The sequence below is a fragment of the Pseudoliparis swirei genome, chromosome 3 (assembly GCF_029220125.1).
Source record: "Pseudoliparis swirei isolate HS2019 ecotype Mariana Trench chromosome 3, NWPU_hadal_v1, whole genome shotgun sequence".
Lineage (NCBI taxonomy): Eukaryota > Metazoa > Chordata > Actinopteri > Perciformes > Liparidae > Pseudoliparis > Pseudoliparis swirei.
Window position 1 is genome coordinate 11,774,344 of NC_079390.1, and position 21,909 is coordinate 11,796,252.

The 21,909-nt window shown below is 44.1% G+C and overlaps 1 protein-coding gene across 1 annotated transcript in view; it reads right to left on the reverse strand.

Annotated features, from left to right (window-relative positions):
- The window catches only part of gabrb4 (gamma-aminobutyric acid type A receptor subunit beta4), a 64,872-nt gene that overhangs the window by 14,340 nt on the left and 28,623 nt on the right, over positions 1-21,909 (reverse strand). The window contains exons 3-5 of the mRNA XM_056443621.1: positions 18,829-18,896; positions 12,339-12,559; positions 2,036-2,118 (exon numbers count right to left, since the gene is read on the reverse strand). Coding sequence (XP_056299596.1) covers positions 2,036-2,118; positions 12,339-12,559; positions 18,829-18,896 — 372 coding nt within the window. The remainder of the gene's footprint in view (positions 1-2,035; positions 2,119-12,338; positions 12,560-18,828; positions 18,897-21,909) is intronic.

Sequence of the window (21,909 nt, forward strand, 5' to 3'; positions counted from 1 at the left end):
GCGGAACTAGAAATGTCTGTACATGCCTTTATTTCATCCAGACTAGACTACTGTAACTCATTGTTCACCTGCCTCAATAAATCATCCGTCAATAAATTACAACTGGTCCAAAATGCCGCTGCCAGGCTGCTCACCAGGTCTAGGAGGTCTTGCCAAATCACCCCCATCCTTGCCGCACTGCACTGGCTTCCAGTGCATCTCAGGATTAATTTTAAAGTTTTAGTAGTCACCCACAGAGCCATCCACGGTCAAGCCCCTGCTTATATCTGTGATCTCATTCAACCACACTCCTCTAGTCGGTCTCTGAGGTCATCCACCCAGGAACTTCTGCAGATACCCAGGACCAGACTTAAAACCAAAGGTGACCGAGCTTTTGGGGCGGTAGCCCCAAGGCTCTGGAATGCTCTCCCCCTGGCCCTGAAATAATTTCCCTCCGAGAGCATGTTCAAAAGTAATTTAAAGACTCTTTTGTTCAGGCAGGCGTTTGGACATTTATAGACATTTTCAGCGTCTGGTCCTTTTAATTGTTGCTCCCTGTGCGTGTTCTATGTTCTGATTTTAAATCGTAAATGATCTGTTTGATGTTATTTTATTTTATTTTATTATTTTATTTTATTATTTTATTATTTTTATCTTACCTATTTTAGGATGTGAAGCACTTTGTACATTTGTGTTGTGAAGGGTGCTATACAAATAAAGATTTACTTACTTACTTACTTACTATGAAGGAGCAGTGGGCTGCAGCGATGCGCCCGGGAAGCAACTAGGGGTTCAGCGCCTTGCTCAAGGACACTTCGACTTGCAACTAATTGGGAGAGCTGGGATCAAACCGACGACCTTGGGGTTGCAAGACGACCCCCTTACCCCACTGAGCTACAACCGCCCCCATCATGATCTTAAAGGGTAACTCCATACATTTTAGACATAAATACCAGTGTATTAGCCATGGTGAGTCCTACTCCATTGGTGAAAACAGAAGCATCATAACTCCCGTGGCTCTTCAGTAGATTTTCAGAAAAGATCCACAATTGAGGGACTAACCAGGAGCTACTGAAAAAAATTATTTTGAGATTTTGAAAATTACTTTTGAGAATTTGCGATCTTACTGAGAGTTTGAAAAGAAGATTGAATACCACTCTCACATCTGTTTGGAAGACATGAAGCTAAAGCCAGGAGATGGTTAGTTTGGCTTAGTTTAGCATAAAGAGTGAAAACAGGGGGAAACAGCAAGCCTGACTGAAAGAAGTTAACAATATCCACCTCCCAGAACTTCCAAAGCTCAACAATTAACACATCATATCTTGTTTATTTAATCCAGAATATTACTTGTTTTGCTAATCTAATCTAACCTCCTGCAAGATGCAAAGTAAAAGCTTATTTCCCAAAACCTTTCCTTTCAGGACAACAATAGAAAAGGATTTAATTTAATCTAACTATAACAAATAGCCGGATATCTACATACTGGCCACTTCTTTAATGAATCATTGCTGATGAATTAGTTGCTAAATGACTCTTAACCAATGACTCATTATTATTTCCCTGTTATTTACACGTTCGTTACAAATTATTAATTGAAATGATTATTGTGGATGTGGCGGGTGTTCATTCAGACATGACACGGCACTAATATAATTGAGATGTTAAGAGCCATGTTGAGGATGCAGTAAGGCCCCTAATATTAATGTTAGCAGTTTCCATCTGTCACACTGAGTGAATACTAATCAATGCACATCAGCAAGCACGGGGATTCCATCACTATTTCTCAAAGCGGTCATTAACTGCCGAGGTCATTCATCTCACAAATGGCACACGTTGGCATAGGTGCCAAATATTTCACGAATGACACCTCTGAATTATTTCTTAAAAATTTATTTACGGATCAATTAATTACGTGTAATTTTTTAGAGGTAACTAGCGATTTTCAGATGTCCAAGTGCAAACTGCTTTCTGGCAATCAGGTTTATTACATCAGAAGGTAACTGTGAGTTCAGTGTTTACATCATTGTTGTGGGAGACAAAGTCAAATTACACTTACAGCTTTCAATTTCCAGGGTGCAGTTCTGCTCATCAAGAGGGTACCTCCTCAAGTCCATCATGCACGCAGCCGTGGTGGTTATTCTGAGAGAAACAGAAACAGCACAGAGACTTAGGTGTGATCACAATGACATGGATACACAACAAGACGTGACTTTAACATGTTGCGATACATGATGAACCAGCAGTGTGTCCGCCTCTTTCTCAAGTTGCACTTTCATAGAGATTATTGTGTGGCTGTTTGTTGAAAACGTGAAAGCAGTCCAATAGTTTACTAGCTTTTAAACCTATTGTTGAGAAGACATTTTGCATATATTGCATGCATCTTTTTGGGTTTGACTGTATGTACCTGTGTAGCACATTCATGATTCAGGGCCATAGTGTTCATGTGGCAACCCATTGCTCTCTTATATTAAAATGGATATTTACCACAGTACTTTTCCTCCTTTTTCAGTGACTCATGAATATGATTTATTACCTTCGCATTGAAAATGCCGGAAGGTTATGTTTTGATCGCCGTGTATTTATTTATTTATTTGTATGCGTGTTATTCGCAAAACTCAAAAAGTATTGAACCGAATCGCATGAAATTTGGTGGGATGATTGTTTATTATCCGGGGACCAGTTGATTAGATTTTGGGATCGATCGGGTCAAAGGTCAAAGGTCATGAACAGGTCAAAATCTTTCGCAGAACTGAAAAAGTATTGAACCGAATCGCATGAAATTTGGTGGGATGATTGTTTATTATCCGGGGACCAATTGACTAGATTTTGGAATCGATCGGGTCAAAGGTCAAGGTCAAAGGTCATGAACAGGTCAAAATGTTCTTGAATCGCATGAAATTTGGTGGGATGATTGGTTATTATCCGGGGACCATTTGATTAGATTTTGGGATCAATCGGGTCAAAGGTCAAGGTCAAGGTCATGAACAGGTCAAACTCTTTTTTTACCATAGCACGATACATTTTTGTCCAATTGGCATGCAACTAATGCCAAAATGTTCATAATTCAATGCCCAATCTTGTGATATGCGAAGGTATGCGCTCTACCGAGTGCCCATTCTAGTTTCTTATGTTTCTGTGAGTAGTCTGGTGAAATAAATCCTTTTCTATGGATCACTAACTTCTCAGCATCGGAGATTTTGTCAATGCACGTTATTTATTGCTACTCCAAGATGTGCATTTCTGCAAGGTAGCATTAGAAAATATGTATGCATAGCAGTTTATTAATATCAATAAACCCAGTAGCACAGAAAAAATAAGCTTTGGCTACAAATTACACATGTAGGGGTCTTTGGCATTTAACTGAAATATTAACGGTGCAGCACATTTTAGTAATTACATTTCTGCTGTTCATACCAGCTGCTATGTGTTCATCATACTAGCTTTCATTCGCTTACTGCCCTCCTGTGTAAATGAAATAGAAAAATTTATTTTCAGCTCATCATCTCGATGTCAGGAGCCACCAGCTCGTTCCCCTGTGAACGTGCTGGTGGCTCCTGACACAGAGCATGATGAGAGTAATGTGAAGTTTTACCCTTTAAAGCATGTTTCACATTTTGTATAGGTTATTAATCATGTTTATGTGAAATCTGCTACAGGCAGTGTTTTCTTTTTGTTTGACAGTGAATGCAGTAAACAAATGGGCACCACCATCTACAGTACCTCAGAATTAGTAATACGGTAGATAATAAGCTGTTTGCATTGGAAATATGTTGCTTGAACATCGAGTTTGTAAATTGGTCATGGTGGAGTGAACAGAGGGGCTGTCGGCGGGTAATTGGAAAACAAAATATGTTCTGCTAAAGCTGATTGGGCCGGATAAGCACACAAGTATGTGGAGCCTCTGGGTCCATGATGGCAGGAGGCACCAGAAGGCTAAAGAAAATAATACATAAACAAAATGTGTGACAGGTATATATATATTGACAATGACACTGAGATGCATTGTGCTGGACAAGCACTAAGCCACTCTAGCTGCATTGTGTTGTGCTGCACCGCCCTGCTGCCTCACAGTGCTCCTCTGCCCTGAGTGTACAATGGGGCCACTACTGACACACACTGTGAGGAGATGACATCATGCCTAATTACATTAATAGGAAAGGTCACTAGGCAATCATGATTTTACAGGCAAAAAGTTGGGGGGAAAAAGCAACATGTCTTTTTCACAATATTTCTCTGCAGAGCGGTGGATGTCGGTTTTGTAAATATACAACGACTAGCTACTAAACCCAGAGGAATAAAGACATACGTAAGTCTCTAATCTGAGATAACCAAAGCTGTTCTAACTTCAGCAATACATCTCAACGACTTATGAAATATCTAATAAGAGGGAACTTTACACATGTTCTGCATATTTTAAGCATATCCTTTCTATTTATTACATATACCAAGTACAAAAGGTGAAGTAGTGGCAATAAAATGACATCACCAAAAAAAAGTATGCCAAAAATGTGATCATAAACAGGCAGACATATCCTGTAAAGACACAGCTAGTAGCACAATGAAGCAGTGAAACCCTGACAGCAGCAGCTCAGAGTAATGGACCCCCCCACCCGCTTTACCCCGGTAGAGAGGGGGTAAAAAGCCGGGATGATTACAATTGACTTTATATGTGACAGTTAACAAGTCAGGAGAGAATCCTCATTGATTGAAGTTGGGACGGCTCACAGCGAGGGCCTGGAATTTTGAAATGTCAGCAGATGTAGGTCAGTGACTTCCCGTCCCACCGGAGACGGTCGAGCAGCAACCTCAGAGCTGAGCAGCCGCTGCAGCCCCACACTCACTTTGGAGATTGCTACTTGATATGCAATGTTAGTTGTTTTGTGTTTTCTCTTTCTGTCAATATCACTAGGAGCTTACTTGTGGGGCATCGTGTCGGAGGTATAGTACAAACTTGTGACTCACAACTAAAAGGTGACTTCGACTCATTTCTTCAGGCCACTCTTAGCTGGTCGGACCGTGTATCGTGCCTGCATTACGTGACAACTGAACGCAACCTGGAGGTGGATCCAAGAGGCTCAGCACTGCAGTAAGGGAGGCTTTCAGATTTATGAGCAATAGTTTTGACACCTACACAGGCTACTCCTGTATCCCTCTCTGTGAGGCAGCTTGCTTACCAAAGAAGACCATAGTACTACACCATGGTCTAATAAACAGAGGTACACAAGATTAGAAGAGAGAAATCACCATCTGGCGAACGCTTCCCTCCAAAAAGCCCTCAATGCTCTCAGGAGAACATGCATTATACCAACCCTGGGCTGTCAGTCCTCTATCGATGATTCAGCCTCTCGATTACTGGCAAGTTCGAAAGAAAGCGGTTCTGTCATGCACACAGGGCCGTATACTTTCTACTGACACCGACTTATTTTATTGACATTTCCAATGACTATGTTTGTTTGCACCCAAACGCTTTCCTGCACCACTCAGCAGTCTTCGGGTGCGGCCCCCTCCCTCCTCTTCACATACAAATAAAGCACCAACTACAGTATACAAAAATGTCAATTTAAACAAGGTTGGCAAAAACAACGTTCATTCTTGTTTGGCTGCAGTTTTCCAGCGTTGATATGAATTTTGGGCTTCTCCTGCACCATCATTCCTTCGTTTAATTCTCAAGATTCACGTAGACTACAAGAGAAAGGAATTATGGGCACATGTACACTTGTGAAATATGATGTAATTTCTAATTCTTTCAATTTAAATCACTTTTTCACATCTTTATGTGACTATAGTGTTCATTTTCAAAAATCTGATTGCGATAGATTTTTTTTGTAAACATATAAAATGATCCTGGTCCATAGAATAAAATGATCCTGGTCCATAGAATAAAAGATGCAGGTACAGAGAATGCAGCATTCAACACTCCAAACAAGATCGTGGACAACATGTGGACACAGTTGTGAAGTAGAGCTTGTACTTACAATGAATGTGAAACTAGTAGAGGTTGTTCAACAGCTTGGATTAAAACCACTTCAAGCACTAGGATTTGAGGTAAATAATGGTTTAAATAAAAGAAGAATTAAAAAAAGGCAAAGACCAGTATCAGCACATTTCACAGTGAGTGGATAGGTGAGAGCGCAGCAGTAGGTGCAGCAGTGTGTGTAATGTGATTGTCCACAGTTTGCATTCTACTGTGCACAAGTGGAGCACGAGGGACGGATTCAAACAGGTGGTCTTTACAAGAAAACACATTTAAAAAACCCTCAAGTGGTCAAAATTGAGTGGCGCGGTAAATGAAATGAACTGAGAACACACCATCTATTGTCAAAGTTACATCTATTGTTCTCAGGGAGAAGAAGAAAAAAAAGTCCACACAACCCTCGGGCAAAGTCAAACATTTTCACAAAGCAGTTTAATTGCATGGTTACAGGAGCCTTGCAGAGGTCCTGGAATCACCATGGCATGTAGATTATGCACTGCTTCTAATTACTGTACACTGCTGAAAAAATGTTCTGGAGGACGGATCCAAGGGCCTGACGCCATCTGCCTTGTGCCATTACTGCAGTGGGTGATGGCAACAGTAAAACCCCTGTGCAGTATGCTCGGAGACAAGATGTTGGACGATGCCGGTGTCCCCAGCAACCGCCTCAGCGCTCTGTTTTATGAAGGCACGAAGAGGTGCAAAGGAAGGTGTGATGCCATTTTCTCCGGGCACAAGTCCGTTTTACTACTTTAGTGCTCTTATGGCTCCAAAGGAACCCGGATGTGTACGTGCGCCGAGTGGAGCAGCTGGGAATGTTTATTCAGATCAGGCGGCGCAGCGTCATTCTGGCTCCAAATGGCTGGAAATTTATCCCGTTTCTTTATTTGGTGGAGGTGCACACCTGACGTTTTTCATCGAGAACATATTCAAATCAAACAATGATACATTTAATTAATTGATTCACATCGAATTAGCATTTTTAGTATATAGTTATCGAAAACTGCTTGGCTGTATGAGGTCCTTCTGTTATAGTTCAGAAGCCATTCAACAGTGGCAGAAGGAGGACGACAGAAGGTGATTTGATTGGCCTTGGAGCTCGCACCATCGGTGACCTGCTCACGTGTTCCTCTAAAAAAATAAATACAAGATAAATTCATCCAGCTCCCTTCTCACCATGCCGTTCCAAGATTGCCCTTGTGCACCGCCAGGCCCATGTGCGACTGTCACACAGTGCGTTTACATGATGGTATAATTCGAATCTTGCTTTAGTCGGACTATGCTATCTTTTGGGGGATCTGCTATTATCCCAATATACATGGCAGTGAGTAATTCGAATCATTGGCCGAAAGCATGTCATATCCGATATGATAGGTGGCGCTGTTTTCATTACAACTCGTGGTGATCAGAATCAGAATCAGAATCAGAAACAGGTTTATTGCCAAAGAATGTTTTCACAAACAAACGAGGAATTTTTTTTGGTGGAAGGTGCAACATTTGGACATGACAAACAAACAACAATCAACGCGACGGAAAGACAACAAATAATGTGAGAGTGTTTGGGTGTGTGCTTCAAGTGGTGTGTTTTAGTTAAAGTGCATGTTAAAGTGACGTGTGTGGAGGAGGGAAGAAGAAGGAGGAGGGAGGAGGTGGGAGGAAGAGGGAGGAGGAGGAAGAGGAAGGAGCGGGAAGAAGGAGGAGAGAGGAAGGTGGAAGAAGAGGTGGTAGCCCTGGGGGTGACAGTCAGTCAGTGGGTCCATTCATGAGCCCGGCCCAAAAGCTTTGTTGTGGCGGGTGGACTTAGTCATGATGGACCGCAGCCTCCTCCCCGAGGGGAGGGACTCGAACAGGGAGTGTCCAGGGTGGGAGGGGCCGGCGACAATCTTTCTGGCCCGCTTCAGTGACCTGGAAGTGAACAGGACCTGGAGGGAAGGCAGATTGCAGCCGATAACCCTCTCGGCCGAGCGGATGATGCTCTGCAGCCTGCGCTTGTCTTTGGCTGTGGCTGCAGGGTGCCAGGCGGTGATGGAGGAGCAGATGATGGACTCAACGATGGCCGTGTAGAACTGTACCATCATCTTCCCTGGCAGGTTGAATTTCCTCAGCTGCCTCAGGAAGAACATCCTCTGCTGGGCCTTCTTGGAGATGGAGCCGATGTTCAGCTCCCACTTGAGGTCCTGGGAGATGATGGAGCCCAGGAAGCGGTAGGACTCCACAGCGTCGGCCAGAGTCACACAGGATGAGAGGGGCGGGTGGGGCTGCATTCCTCCTGAAATCCACAACCATCTCCACTGTCTTCAGGCGTTGAGCTCCAGGTTGTTCTGGCTGCACCAGGTCACCAGGTGGTCAGTCTTCCACCTGTGCGGTCTCGTCCCCACCAGAGATGAGTCCAATGAGGGTGGTGTCATCCGCGAACTTTAGGAGCTTGACGGACTGGTGACTGGAGGTGCAGCTGTTGGTGTACAGGAGAACAGCAGAGGAGAGAACACAGCCTTGGGAACCCGTGCTGGTGGTCCGGGGCCTGGGTGTGCCCCAGCCTCACGTGCTGCTTCCTGTCGGTCAGGAAGTCTGTGATCCACCTGCAGGTGGAGTCGGGCACCGTGCAGCTGGGAGAGCTTGTCCTGCAGCAGGGACGGGATGATTGTATTGAAGGCAGAGCTGAAGTCCACAAACAGGATCCTGGCGTAGGTTCCTCGGGAGTCCAGATGCTGGAGGATGTAGTGAAGGGCCATGTTGACTGCATCGTCTGCAGACCTGTTGGCTCTGTAGGCGAACTGCAGGGCGTCCAGGAGTGGGTCGGTGATGGTCTTGAGGTGTGACAGGACCGGACTTCATGACCACAGAGGTCAGGCGACGGGCCTGTAGTCATTGAGTCCTGTGATCTTGGGTTTTTGGGGACGGGATGATGGTGGAGGCCTTGAAGCAGGCTGGAACGTGGCATGTCTCCAGGGAGGTGTTGAAGATGTCGGTGAACACGGAGACAGCTGGTCAGCACAGTGCTTCAGGGTGGAGGGGAGACGGAGTCCGCCCGCTGCTTTGGGGGTTCTGCTTTTAAACAGCCTGTTGACGGCTCTCTCCAGGATGGCTGAGTTGATGGAGGGTGCTCAGAGGTGTGAGCCCCTGATGGGCTGGGGAGGGTGGGCTGATGGTCTGTGGCTTGTTGGTGGGGCTGTGGGGATTGTCTCAGGACTGCTCCATTGTCTTTCAAAGCGGCAGTAGAACTCATTGAGCCTGCCAGAAGCACATTGTTCATGGAGTGGGGTGATTTGGGCTTGTAGTTGGTGATCTGCCTGAGCCCTCTCCAGACAGAAGCAGAGTCGTTTGCTGAGAGCTGCTGTTGCAGTTTCTCAGAGTACAGTCGTTTAGCATCTCTCACCGCCTTGCTAAACCTGTATTTGGACTCTGTGTACAGGTCCTTGTCCCCACTCCTGAATGCCTGGTCCTTCTGCAGTCTTAGCTTCCTGAGCTCCGCTGTGAACCAGGGTTTGTCGTTGTTATAACTCACCCTGGAGCTGGATGGAATACAGCTGTCCTCACAGAAGCTGATGTAGGAAGTTACAGCCTCTGTGTACTCATCCAGGCTGTTGGTAGCAGTCCTGAAGACATCCCAGTCAGTACAGTCCAAGCCCGTAGATCCTCCAGAGCCTCACTGGTCCACTTCTTGAACTTCCTCACCACAGGTTTGCAGAGCTTTAGTCTCTGCCTGTATGAGGGAATCAGATGAACCATGACGTGGTCAGAGTTTCCCAGTGCAGCTCGAGGGACGGCGTGATAGGCCCTGCTGATTGTTGTGTAGCAGTGGTCCAGAATGCTCTTCTCTCTGGTAGGGCATTTAATTAACTGTCTATATTTAGGGAGTTCGTGGCTGAGGTTTCCTTTGTTAAAATCCCCGAGTACAATAACTAAAGAGTCCGGGAAGGTCCGCTCCACACACCGTATCTGTTCGGCGAGGGTCTGTTGTGCCTCGTTCACGTTCCCCCTCTGACATGTGTAAACTCCGGCCAGGATGAATGAAGCGAACTCACGTGGGGAGTAGAAGGGTTTGCAGTGATACAGCCATTTCCGCTTGACCTCTTCACCACTACCAACAACAACCAACAACAACAACATCAACATTTCGAGAAAGATGGCGAACAGAGAGCAAGGCGAAGCTACATCCCTCTACTATTCTTGCATGATGTTAATCGGAGTACAGCGAATGCAAATGGCGCTATTGGCGTTGTTTGTTTGTTTTCTACCGGCCAGGCTCCCGGCAGTGACAACTTATCGTCTCTTTCGACTTCCGGGTCACGACATGGGAGGGAGGGGGGAGGAGGGCGGCGGGATCTCAAGCATGCGCAAAGACGCAAAGTCCAGTTCCTAATCCAATTCACCGTTACATGCCGCAATAGTCGAATTTTCAACCGGATCGGATCGAGTTATCCAGGGGTGTTAATCGGATCGTAGTCGGACCGCACATAGTCGAACAAAGGTGTTTACATGAAACGTATAATTCGATTTCAGTCCGACTAAGCCAGTTATTCGAATGCATGTAAACACGGTCACAGAGGGTGAAAAGCAAACCTTAAAGATTCATCCGAGAGGCAGACATTTGCAGCGCGGCCTTTAACGCAGTGGTGAGACTGCATTTCCACAAAGCTGATACCTTGTGAAAAGTCATAAAAGAAAAAAAGAAAACAACTTTTGCCATTAAATCTCCTTTTGTGTCTGCGCCAATTCAGGAATTCAGAGTTTCTGAATACTGATTATTGCATTAATAATTCATTTCTTTGTATGATCTACACCAGCGATTCCCAAAGTGTGGGCCGCGGCCCACCAGGAAGGTACTGCAGGTGGGCCGCGAGAGGTCAATTACAATAAATAAATAAAATGTTTTAAATTTTAAATTTTGAAAAGATTGAAATTAATATAAAAATATTTATGATTTAAATTACGTGTTATTCTTTTATCTGACCTATTTTTCTGACCGCCAAACAAAACAATGTCAAATGGGGCGCCCTCTTGTAGTATTAAAGTAAATATATATGAGCTCCGGAGAAAATGGTATCCAAAACATACATTGTCGGTAAATACATTTTTAATCGGTTAAATTCTGAAGGTCATTTAATCATCCCTAGTTTATGTTTTGATCAGAGTTGTGATCAGCGCCGCCGCTCCCATAACGCGCACTACGCGCTGCGCGTAGGGCACCAAGTCCTGAGGGGGCACCAGTGGCGTCCCTAGGCTAAAACATCCAGGGCTTTAGCCCCGGATGTTAATTTAAAAATAAATAAAAAATTGGGCACACAAGTGGTTAGAATTGTCTAGTTTCTCACAGTGATCTGGGATATTGAGGTGGTGAGTATTTGTCACGTTTTTTTTGCCTTTCTGGGAGCAAGAGTCTTGGATTTAATGACCCCCTCTCCTTCCAAAATAGTGTTTTTGTTTGTCCTGACTCACACATAGAACTCTGCAGACTATTAACTTTAGAAATAAAACTTTCACATGTATTTATTTCTTGCCAAAAATAAATGTGTCATAATTGAGACCAGAACACTAGCAGCTGTGATCTGTTTTTTTCTGGCGCCACTTGTGAGGCATCCCTTCTCAATACAGCACCACCTTCCTTTTCTGGGTAACTCCCAGCATGCACTGGGCAGACGACAGAGAAACACCCTGGACTAGGTGTCCAGTCCTTCGCTGGGAACAGGCAGACACAGGGGCAATTCAGAGAGGCCGGTTCGCTCACTCCCTTTAATTCCGGACTGCAGGAGCAAAGAAAGTGCAGAGGCGTCATAAAGTTGGTGAAGTGTAACATCCAGCTGCGATGCTGCAGATTTGATTTCACACGTGTTCTCCCCCAATGATAAGACGTGTGACATCTCCCCCTCTTAACTGTTCTTGACCATACTGGTCGCACCAGACCAGTAAAGCTGGAGCCGCATAACCCCTTAGTGCATTGAAGCGGCTTTAATTGCTTATGAACTCATCATTTCATTTGTTAGAAGAAGAATGTGTGAGTTCCCTAAAAGAAGTTACATAGTGTTGCTCAAATGCACATTATTTTAGTTAAAGCTCTCAGTCATACATTAACAATGAACACTTATCATTTGTCATCTGCTTTCTTAACAGTTTTGCCTTTTGTTGAACACAACTGTTATTTGGGTGAATTAAAAATAATTGATTTATTCATCATTTCTATTTTATCTAAGCAGATGTTTCTTTACAGAAATAATCCTTGAGAATTGCAGTGCCAGTAGTTCAAGTTGAACATGTTGAGATGGAGAAAGAAAACCCAAACAGGATGAAAAACAACAACAAGTATCCGGTGTTGATTAGTCACAAATAAAAATGAGAAGTTATGACGCAAAGCATGCGAGAAAAGCTGAGTGTACAGCGTTCTTACCGGAGCCCGTATAACACAGTGCCATCTGGGTGCAGTCGGATCATACGGTTCTTCACGGTCACACCGTGAAGAAAGGACTTCTTGTCATTAAGGAAGTAGGTGTCAGGGAGCCAAAGCTGGTCTGCTACACGGTTGTCCAGAGTCAGGTTTAGCTTCATCTCACTGTAGGCCAAACGCTTATCCCGCCAGCTCTGCTGGAAATACATTGTGATGGTGTAGTCCTGTGGAGAAGGAAACACTGATGTGAAGTCACACACAAAAATAACAAAAACACTCAGTTGTACACAAGGACATCGTGAGCTACGGTGCAAATCGTCTGACGAGTGCTTGATTTGAATGAGCCCTTCATATTGAGTTTGGTTTTTTGAAATGGGAGTAAAACATGAAGATACATGTTATCACAGGTAAAAAAACAAAACACTTTATTATTTGTCTATCCTAAAATTACAATTGAAAGACAGTAACCTAATGTATGTTACATATGAGAGCACAAACAGGGTGGCGAGAACTTTTTAATATAATCCCTTCATTCAGGAGAAAACCACAATGTAATTTAATGAAGGGGGACAAAAGAGGAATAAGCAACTCTGATAAGGCAAAAAACAAATACTGAAATACCACTTTCTCAAATTGAAACTACATGGCTATCTCCTACTGACCGGCATGCTCTCTTTTTTGGACGCATTTGAACAGTTTTCCAAGTAAATATTTCATCCGTAGTAATTTTTCCCTTCATTCTGAAGATGTTTAGTGATTGAAAGTAGGAAAGTACACATGATTTTAAAGGAATTTCTTTCAATGGGCATCACTTATTAATACAAACCCTAACATCCGGTTTTGTAATTAACAATGCAAGGTATTCTGTATTGTTACAGAAGTAAATGAACAACCAGGTTTTAATTAGGGCTGTCACGCTATTGATAAACAACTCAATCAACCCTTTCAAACATATCTGTCGATAGAAAATACCCTATTTCAAATGCAGAAATATAAATTAGTTTGACAAAAACAAAAACCTTTTTTGACACTTGACTGTTTAACCCTTGTGTTGCCTTAGGGTCATTTTGACCCGAATCAATATTACACCCTCCCCCCGCTTTAGGATTAATTTGACCCCATTCAATGTTTAATGTCGGTGTTATTTCGGTAGTCAACAAACAAACATAAAGTGCCTCACACTTAAACTTGGGAAACAATATTAATTCTAATAATTTTCTGGAGGTTTTAATTGCTGGCGTCAAATTGAACCCAAAGGGTAAAATATGTTAGTAAATATAAAGGTAACAGGAGTGTGAAACATTGAATCGGGTCAAAATGACCCAAAGGCGGGGGGAGGGTGTAATATTGATTCGGGTCAAAATGACCCTAAGGCAACACAAGGGTTAAAGAAATATCAAGCCGATGACAAACAGTCATTTTGGGTGCTTTTTGTTTATAAATTTTTTAGAGCATAGTTTTTCATATATATATACAAATATAAAAATATAAATGATATATATATATATACATATATGTCTATACACTAGCATGCCTTTAGAATACAAAGATGTATAAGAAGACATCTTGAGTAAATCATTAACATATCAAAGAAAAAAGCCATCTGTGGATTTCAACAGGTTGAAAATGATTCAATCTGTTCAGATGCAAAAGCGAGACGAATAAACAAAAGAAAGAAAATTAAAGCTGCAAGCAGCGTCGAACGGGTCCTCGCTCACCCGCGCGGGGGGGGGCGCGCGCGCCCACCGGGCGGCGGCGTGAACATATTCATGAATCATGTGTCCTATAAACAAGCCTCGTCCAGCTGTTTACTGGAGAGAGAGAGTTCTTATTCCATTCTAAATAACGGGCTAGTCTAGGATGCGTGGCCAGACTGAAAAAAATCATAATGCCTCTCTGGTATTGTTCAGAGCCTTGTTTGAGACCACTGCTCTTGGCTGTCTATCAATATAGCTCATTTTGAAAATGACGTAAGAGGGCAATACGGATCCGTATCAGACCAGCGAGGAGGGCAGTAGAGAGAGAGAGGAGAGAAGAGAGAGAAAAAGATTCAAGATTCAAGATTCAAGATTCAAGATGTTTTATTTGTCACATACACACACAGGGTGTGCAGTGAAATGAAAGTGGCAATGCTCAGCAGGAATGTGCAAGGGCAACAAGTACACACTATTTACAATAAAAAAACCACAATATTTACAGTAAGTGTGTGTGTGTGTGTGTGTGTGTGTGTGTGTGCCTAAGAGGGGCAGTTGTGTGGGTCTATGTGGGGGTCCTGGTGAGGTCGGAGTTCACAGTCCTGATGGCCTGAGGAAAGAAACTCCGTCTCAGTCTCTCTGTTCTTGCAGCGTGACTACGGAGGCGCCTGCCTGACCGCAGCAGCTGAAACAGTCTGTTGTTGGGGTGGTGAGGATCCTTCATGATCCTGCGGCTCTGGTTCTGCACCTCCTGGTGTACAAGTCCTGCAGGGTGGGCAGTTGCCAAACCAGGCTGTGATGCTTCCTGTCAGGACGCTCTCTACAGCTCCAGAGTAGAAGGACTGAAGGATCCTCTGGGAAACTTTAAATTTCCTCAGCTGCCTGAGGTGGTTGCCTTTCTCACCAGAGTGTCTGTGTTTGTTGACCATGTCAGATCCTCGGTGATGTGGACTCCCAGGTATTTATACCGCTCACCCTCTCCACAGTAGTCCCGTTAATCCCCAGTGGTGAGTCGTCCTCTGTTGTTGTACCCTCCTAAAGTCCACAATCAGCTCCTTAGTTTTGGTGACATTCATGATGAGGCTGTTGTCCTGGCACCAGAGTGACAGATCAGCAACTTCCTCCAGGTAGGCCTTCTATCAGGCCCACCACCACTGTGTCATCGATGATGGTGTTGGAGCTGAACCTGGCCACACAGTCAGGCTGAGGACGCAACCCTGGGGGATCCTGTGTTCAGGGTGACCTGACCACCTGTGGCCTGGCGGTCAGGAAGTCCAGGATCCAAGCACACAGGGGTGTTCAGTCCCAGCTCAATCAGCTTGCCGGCCAGTCTGGAGGGACTATGGTGTTGAAAGCTGAACTATAATCAATGAACAGCAGTCTCCCCCTTCTGGCTGTCCAGATGAGAGAGTGTGGTGTGCAGTACCTGGGAGACAGCATCATCTGTGGATCTGTTTGGGCGATAAGCAAACGTCCATGGAGGAATCAGCCTCTCAAAGCATTTCATGACCACCGAGGTGTAGTCATTCATACATGCTGGAGAAGCATTCTTGGGCACAGGGACAATAGTGGATCTCTTGAAGCAGGCGGGGACCACGGACTCAGCCAGGAGAGGTTGAATATTGTGGTGAACACTGGAGCTAGCTGATTAGCACAGGTCTTCAGTACTCGCCCAGATATGCCATCTGGACCTGCAGCTTTCCTGGTGTTCACCCTCAACAGAGCCCTCCTCTGTGCTCGGTCACAGAGGTGTGTGTTCGTCCCCAGGTAGAACTCACCTAACGGCTACCTTCGGTGTTGTTGTTAGCCGCGAGCTAAGCTGTTGTTGCTAGCCTCAAACCGTGCATAAAATGAGTTCAGGTCGTCCGCTAGGGATGCGCGGCACTCACCATAGCGGGGTCTGCTCTGGTAGTCTGTGATAGTCCGTAGCCCCTGCCATAGGCGCCTGGTGTCGCGCTGCTCCATCTGTGATTCCACTCTGTCTCGGTACCTCCTTTTGGCTTCCTTCACCTCCTCAGTCCATAGACCGCTGCCTTGTACTCGTCCATGTTGCGGATACAAGAGATGGATCCATCAACCCACGGCTTTTGGTTAGGAAAGACCCTAACTTTTACCGTGGGGGCGATGATCGTAATTACGCTATGAGGCTCATTGCTACTTCAGCTCGCTGGCGTCACTGGAACTGGATTGGATCATGTCTGTAGCTCAGCCTCTGATTGGTCAGACCACCGCTTCACGTTCCTCGTCACTACCGCTTCCAGGCGATCTTTTGCGGTACCCGGAAGCAGAAAAATGGCGGCATGGTCTGATTTTCGAGCGGAGGAGAGAGACAGCCTTGTAGCCTCTCTTGAATGGCGTATAGCAGTGGTCCAACGTTCTTTCCTCTGGTACATGACTTTTTAGGTTAGCCTATTAAGTCCCAGCCACCACCACAGCCGCGTCGGGATACTTGTTCTGATGCCGACATAACACATCATGGGTGTCCGCTTGTGGTGGTATGCTGAACTCCGGGAAGGTAGAATGGACGGCATGAGATCGTCAGATGTTCCAGGTTCGGCGAGCAGGAGCGAAAGAGTCTTAATGTTCTTGATTTACCAGACTCTTCCGTTCTGTCTGCACGGAAAACAGAGAAGGACTCGGTTGGACATATGACTCGATCCGGCACCAGCGAGTCATCAGTTTTTCATCAGACAAAGATATTACAGTCCCTCATGTCCCGTTGGAATCTGATCCTTGCCTAACATCATCCATCTTATTTTCCAGAGACTAGGATGCTGGGCAGAGGTGGACGGTGGGCTTGAACTCTCAGTCTGTTCAATTTCGATGTTTTAATGCTCTCCCCGTAAGCGGCTCCACTGTTGTTGAGGTGGTTCGCTCGTACGATCTCTGCGCTGGATCGATGGAAAAAGTGGACAAAACCCTTGTTTTGCGCAAGGTTTATGTCCAAAAGTGCGTATGCTGTTAGTGCCGATGTGTTTGTGGCAAGAAAACATTAAAATAAACACAAAAACTCAATCTCCGCGGAGCTACCGACGGACTCCTGACACAGCGCCATCTCAGTCATTCCGAAGAGAGAGGAGAGAGAGAAGAGAGAGAGAGACAAGAGAGAGAAGAGAGAGAAAAGAGAGAGAGAGTTCTTATTCCATTCTAAATAACGGGCTAGTCAAACAAATTTGGGGCGTACTGAAGGAAGTCCAGTTGAGCCACTAGGTGGCGCTTTAACTACGTGAACATATTCATGCGTCGTGTGTCCCTACGTGAAGTATAGATCACGTCATGTAAATTCAATGTAAAAAAAAAAAGTGATGAAAAAACACTGCCTTGTCTTGGAATTGAACACGCATCTCCAGGTGTCCAGACCAACACTTATCATGGTGAGCTATGATCCAGCTGGTTAACAGGTAGCCGTAGGAGCTCACATTATTTTGGGCAGAAAAATTTGGTTATTTTACTTCTCAATAGGTGATCAATAGGTGTTCCTCCAAGAAATGTGCTTGTTTCTTCGTGTGAATGTGTTCAGGCCTTGACTGGCATCACACATGATTTTTTGCGTTAGTATTGGATGAGTTTAAGCAATAGTTTTTAACATAAAGAAATCACAGAAAGTAAAAAAATTATTGGCAGTAAAAAACCGAAAATTTCCTACCGACGAAAAGTCCGTTTTCTTTCACAGTGTTCATTATTCAAGTCTTGAGATTCTATAAAACTGATTTTTAGCCGATTCTGTTGGCGTTTTGTGGGAGAAATAATCGAAGGGGAAAAAGTGGAAAAGGGCCAAATCAAGCAAAAAACGCAAAAAAACGCAAAAAACGGCCAATTTTGGTGAATTATTGTAGCGCCCCCTACGGTTCAAATTACACGAAATTTGCTGTGAATGTTTCAGGCTCCATTCTGCACATATCCTGAGAGTCTGTTTTTTTTCCCAATAGTCTTGAAGTTATGAGCATTTCAAAACAGGACACGCCCCTAAAATGTTCGCTGGGCCATAGATCCTTACCACAATGATATATTTGAAATAAAATGATAGATCTTAGATGATATAGCTTCCATGATCATTATCTCCAATAGGTTTGGTTTGAATTGGACCCTGTATGTCGGAGCAAACGCCTCTGATGTGTTTCACCAAAAATATGGCGGAAAATTTAAGTAGGCGGAGCTTAGGGTCCTGAGAGGCTTTTGTAGAGCAGGTCCAAGTGGACTAAAAAGCTAGTCATTTGATCAAACTGGGTGAGGCGTCGCCGGTCAAACTTCCAGGTGGCGCTAGAGCAATTTTTGAAAGCCGAATTTCGAGGTCCATGTCATCTGGCTATTTTCACCAAGCCTGACAAGCTTGCCAAATTGGTGAGTTTTGGGATATGATACATACCCCTAATATGCCCCCAATGTTCAAAAAAAATCAGAAGAATAATTCCCCTAACAATAACAATAGGGTCCTCTCGGACAGACTTCGTCTGTCGCTCGGACCCTAACTAGAGAACATTTTAAAAAAAAGGAAATCTGCCACACCATATGGGAGGAGTCAAGCTGAGAGAAATAAAGAGCGTGCTGTGAGACTAAATGACGTCACTCAGACACCGGCGACATTTCCTTCTTCACAACTCCGCCTGCATTCCTGACTGCTCCAAAGTCTTAGTCAGAGCATCCCGATGTGAGCTGTCTGGCAGAGTAGTGTGAGGATTACAATATGAGCCAAATATTGGCCTGGCTCCCTTGGTCATTTTGTCCAACAATCACAACTGGCAGTCGTAGTAAGTGGGAAGCCAGTGAGGGATCATAAAACAAAGAAGTTTGTAACCTACCATGTTCACTTCTGAGATGGAGTCGATGCTCGCTATGTTGATGCTCATTCCTACGATGACTGGAAGACCTGAGGAAACAAAGTACAAAGCGTCACCTTAAAAGTACGAGAAGGAACTGCTGCACGTTGAATGTGTGCGCACCAAACAATGCAAACGATGATGTTCAATTCACACGTCAGATTTTGCATCGTGGAGGATGTTTGCAACTCAGAGGAATGGATTTCACCCGTACATATGATTCCAATATTCCTTGTTAAAAGTCCAACATTAGACCAAAGACGTACATGTTGCATTATCTGCACATGTTGAACAACATTGATGAACATTTTTAATCGTTTTTCTCTTTCTTTTTGCTGTTCAGAGAGTGTACATAAAACAGCGAGTAACGAACAGCTTCTCTCAGCGTATGCTTGTGAAACAACACAGGGAAAATGCACTCGTCCGTTCTAATTTCCGGGCTAGCAAGGAACGTGAAGAGCAGACTGTGTCTCATTTACATGATTTCAGTACATGCTGGAGACATGTAAACAGCTATGCACACCATCTCCCTTACATGTCAAGATAACACTTAGCCCACTTCAGTATTCACACAACTTACGATTTACAAGGCTTCTCCATTCACAGGGCCCATGCGCCCACACTCAGTGGAACCATGAAGAGGTGCCTTCAGACATAACGTGTGACTATGTTGTGTACAATCACATGGACAAGCCTGTGTGCAACGTATTTAATTACATGCTTCACATCTATGCGGTGAAAACAAATTTTTAATAATAACGATAAATTACCATTCGTGTGCAACAGTGTACAGCCGTGTCTGTCCCCTGACCCTCGAGCTCTCCATTTAAGACGAAGCTGGAGGTAATTAGTTTAGTTATTTTCAGCTCTTTTCATATAAGGTTAACTCCAAATAAACTTTGGAATATTAGCGCCGCACTACGACTGATCTCGGAACCCTGTTTGACGTTGATTTACCCCTCGGTGGGACAACAATTGTATCAGGCAAGAGCCGATGGGTTCCAGAGAGGGTTTTTACGACCGCCGTACAGACTGTTTGACGGCATGCTACCAAATTCATTGGTCAACAATAAACGGACGACAAACAGAAACTAGAACGTTTCAGATACCAACATCGTGTCCCGTTGCCGACAGATCCCGCATTCACTTGAGGAGGTCTGTTAATAGAGATAACGCTACAACAACACCTGCTTGGTCAACACAGTTGACAGCAACGCTGAAAAAGCTCGACGCGGAACTGCAGAGAGGGCTGGAGTCTATTCAGTTACTTGTTTGTCTTTCTTTCTTCTGTTCTTTACTTGGTACTTTTCCCCAGCATGCAGCAAAATAAAGACAACCCGACCCCAGCACTTGAGAAGCTGTTCCCCGAGGCAGTGGACTTTGTGAGCGAATAGATTTTTGTATTTTTGATTTTTTTTACGCAGATTCAAATTATTTGTCCTTCCGTGCATTTTTTCTTCTCATGTTGACACCTAAACCCCCCTTTACCCCCCACCCCCGTGCCTTCTTCTTCGAACCGTGTCAGCCTTACATTGCTTCTGCGAGAATGATCGGGCCACACAACATGAAGTGCTGACGCAGAGAAAAGAAACAGCAGAAACGTTCCAGTGATTGGTTTATGAGGCGATGCTGAATCGGTATTTTCAGATAATATTTCGCGGTCTAGCATAAGGATCATAAACAACACGGAAAACAGCTGTACTTCAATATGTACCTCCTGCATATATCATCAAAATCAAAAAGGGACAGAACCTTCTTTTACTCAAATTTAAACATTATGCTTATGTGCCTTTTCTTATCCTCCCACCCCCTTGGAGAGTCCCTCTCTCCCTGCCACTGTTTGTCTTCGTCCTTTTCTCTGACTCACCGCACGAATCGAGAACAAGACAGAAGACGCTCATGATGAGAAATGGACAGTTTTCTTACCATCCGGATCAAAAGCAGATAGAAGTTAGGTGTTTGTCCTTTGTTGGTTTTGTCCTGACACATCTGTTTGGATCACTTGTTTTCATATTTCCAATCTTATTTAAAACTTTGCAAGGCGTCATTCCCCACACAGTCGTATCTGCACAATGTAACAGTTGTGAGCTGAAGCAAGAGTTACGTAGGAGTCCACAGCTTCCTACCGATTCTTATGGGGTGACACATTTCTAGGCTCAGTTGATGGATGTGATGCACAGGTTTCTTTTGTTTTTATGTAATCAACATTTTGTGTGTATCGTTTGCGTTTGACCAGATCAGATCTACGGCTTCGCCTTTCTTCTGAATTCTCGCAAAATATAATGCTTTGAAATAAAAATGAAAGGGAAAAAATATCTTGGCAGTTACTGTAGACAGCATGTGTCATGGTGACGTTTATGTGTTGCAAACTTGCACAGTTCAGATCCCATAATATTTTTGACAATGTATAAAAATTGACAATATAACCCTCAATAAAGAATCTAAGTGCATGAAAAGGCCATACGACGATACTTCTTTTTTAATTTGATATGGCTAAAAATACAGTCCAATCAAAGCTGTCAGTCTGCACTTTACCCTCGCTAACTATGGTCTTCATCACAGTCATAACAGCATAGAGCCACATATCATGTGTCTGGCTTCTATTACTTAGAGAATGGAGCTCATCGGACATGCTAGTGTCTGAAATAAGAGGAATGAGCACATCTGAGCAAAAACTTTTTGTTTAAATTAGCCAGTGGAGACTTCATTAAGCATGCTTTAATCACACATCAGTTTGCTCTGATGAAACACAATACAATTATTTGTTTTGTCCTGTTTCATATAGGTGAGAATTCACCAAGCGTAATGCCCACTTAGTTTAATAACTATTGAGTTGTACTTTGCATCAGCACATTTCAGTGCTGATGCATGACATCATAATGGGGTCCAAGCACCTCGTGCAAAGTACAACCACGTCTCACAGACCCAAAGCAAATATGGCTTAAAGAGGTGGTTTAACACAAGGTTGTTTGCATGCCTGGGCAGACGTCTACGCCCTCCTGCCGGGCACACTGCCAGGACCCGATGCAACTTCTGACCACAGGGACCATTGAGTCTGTGTCT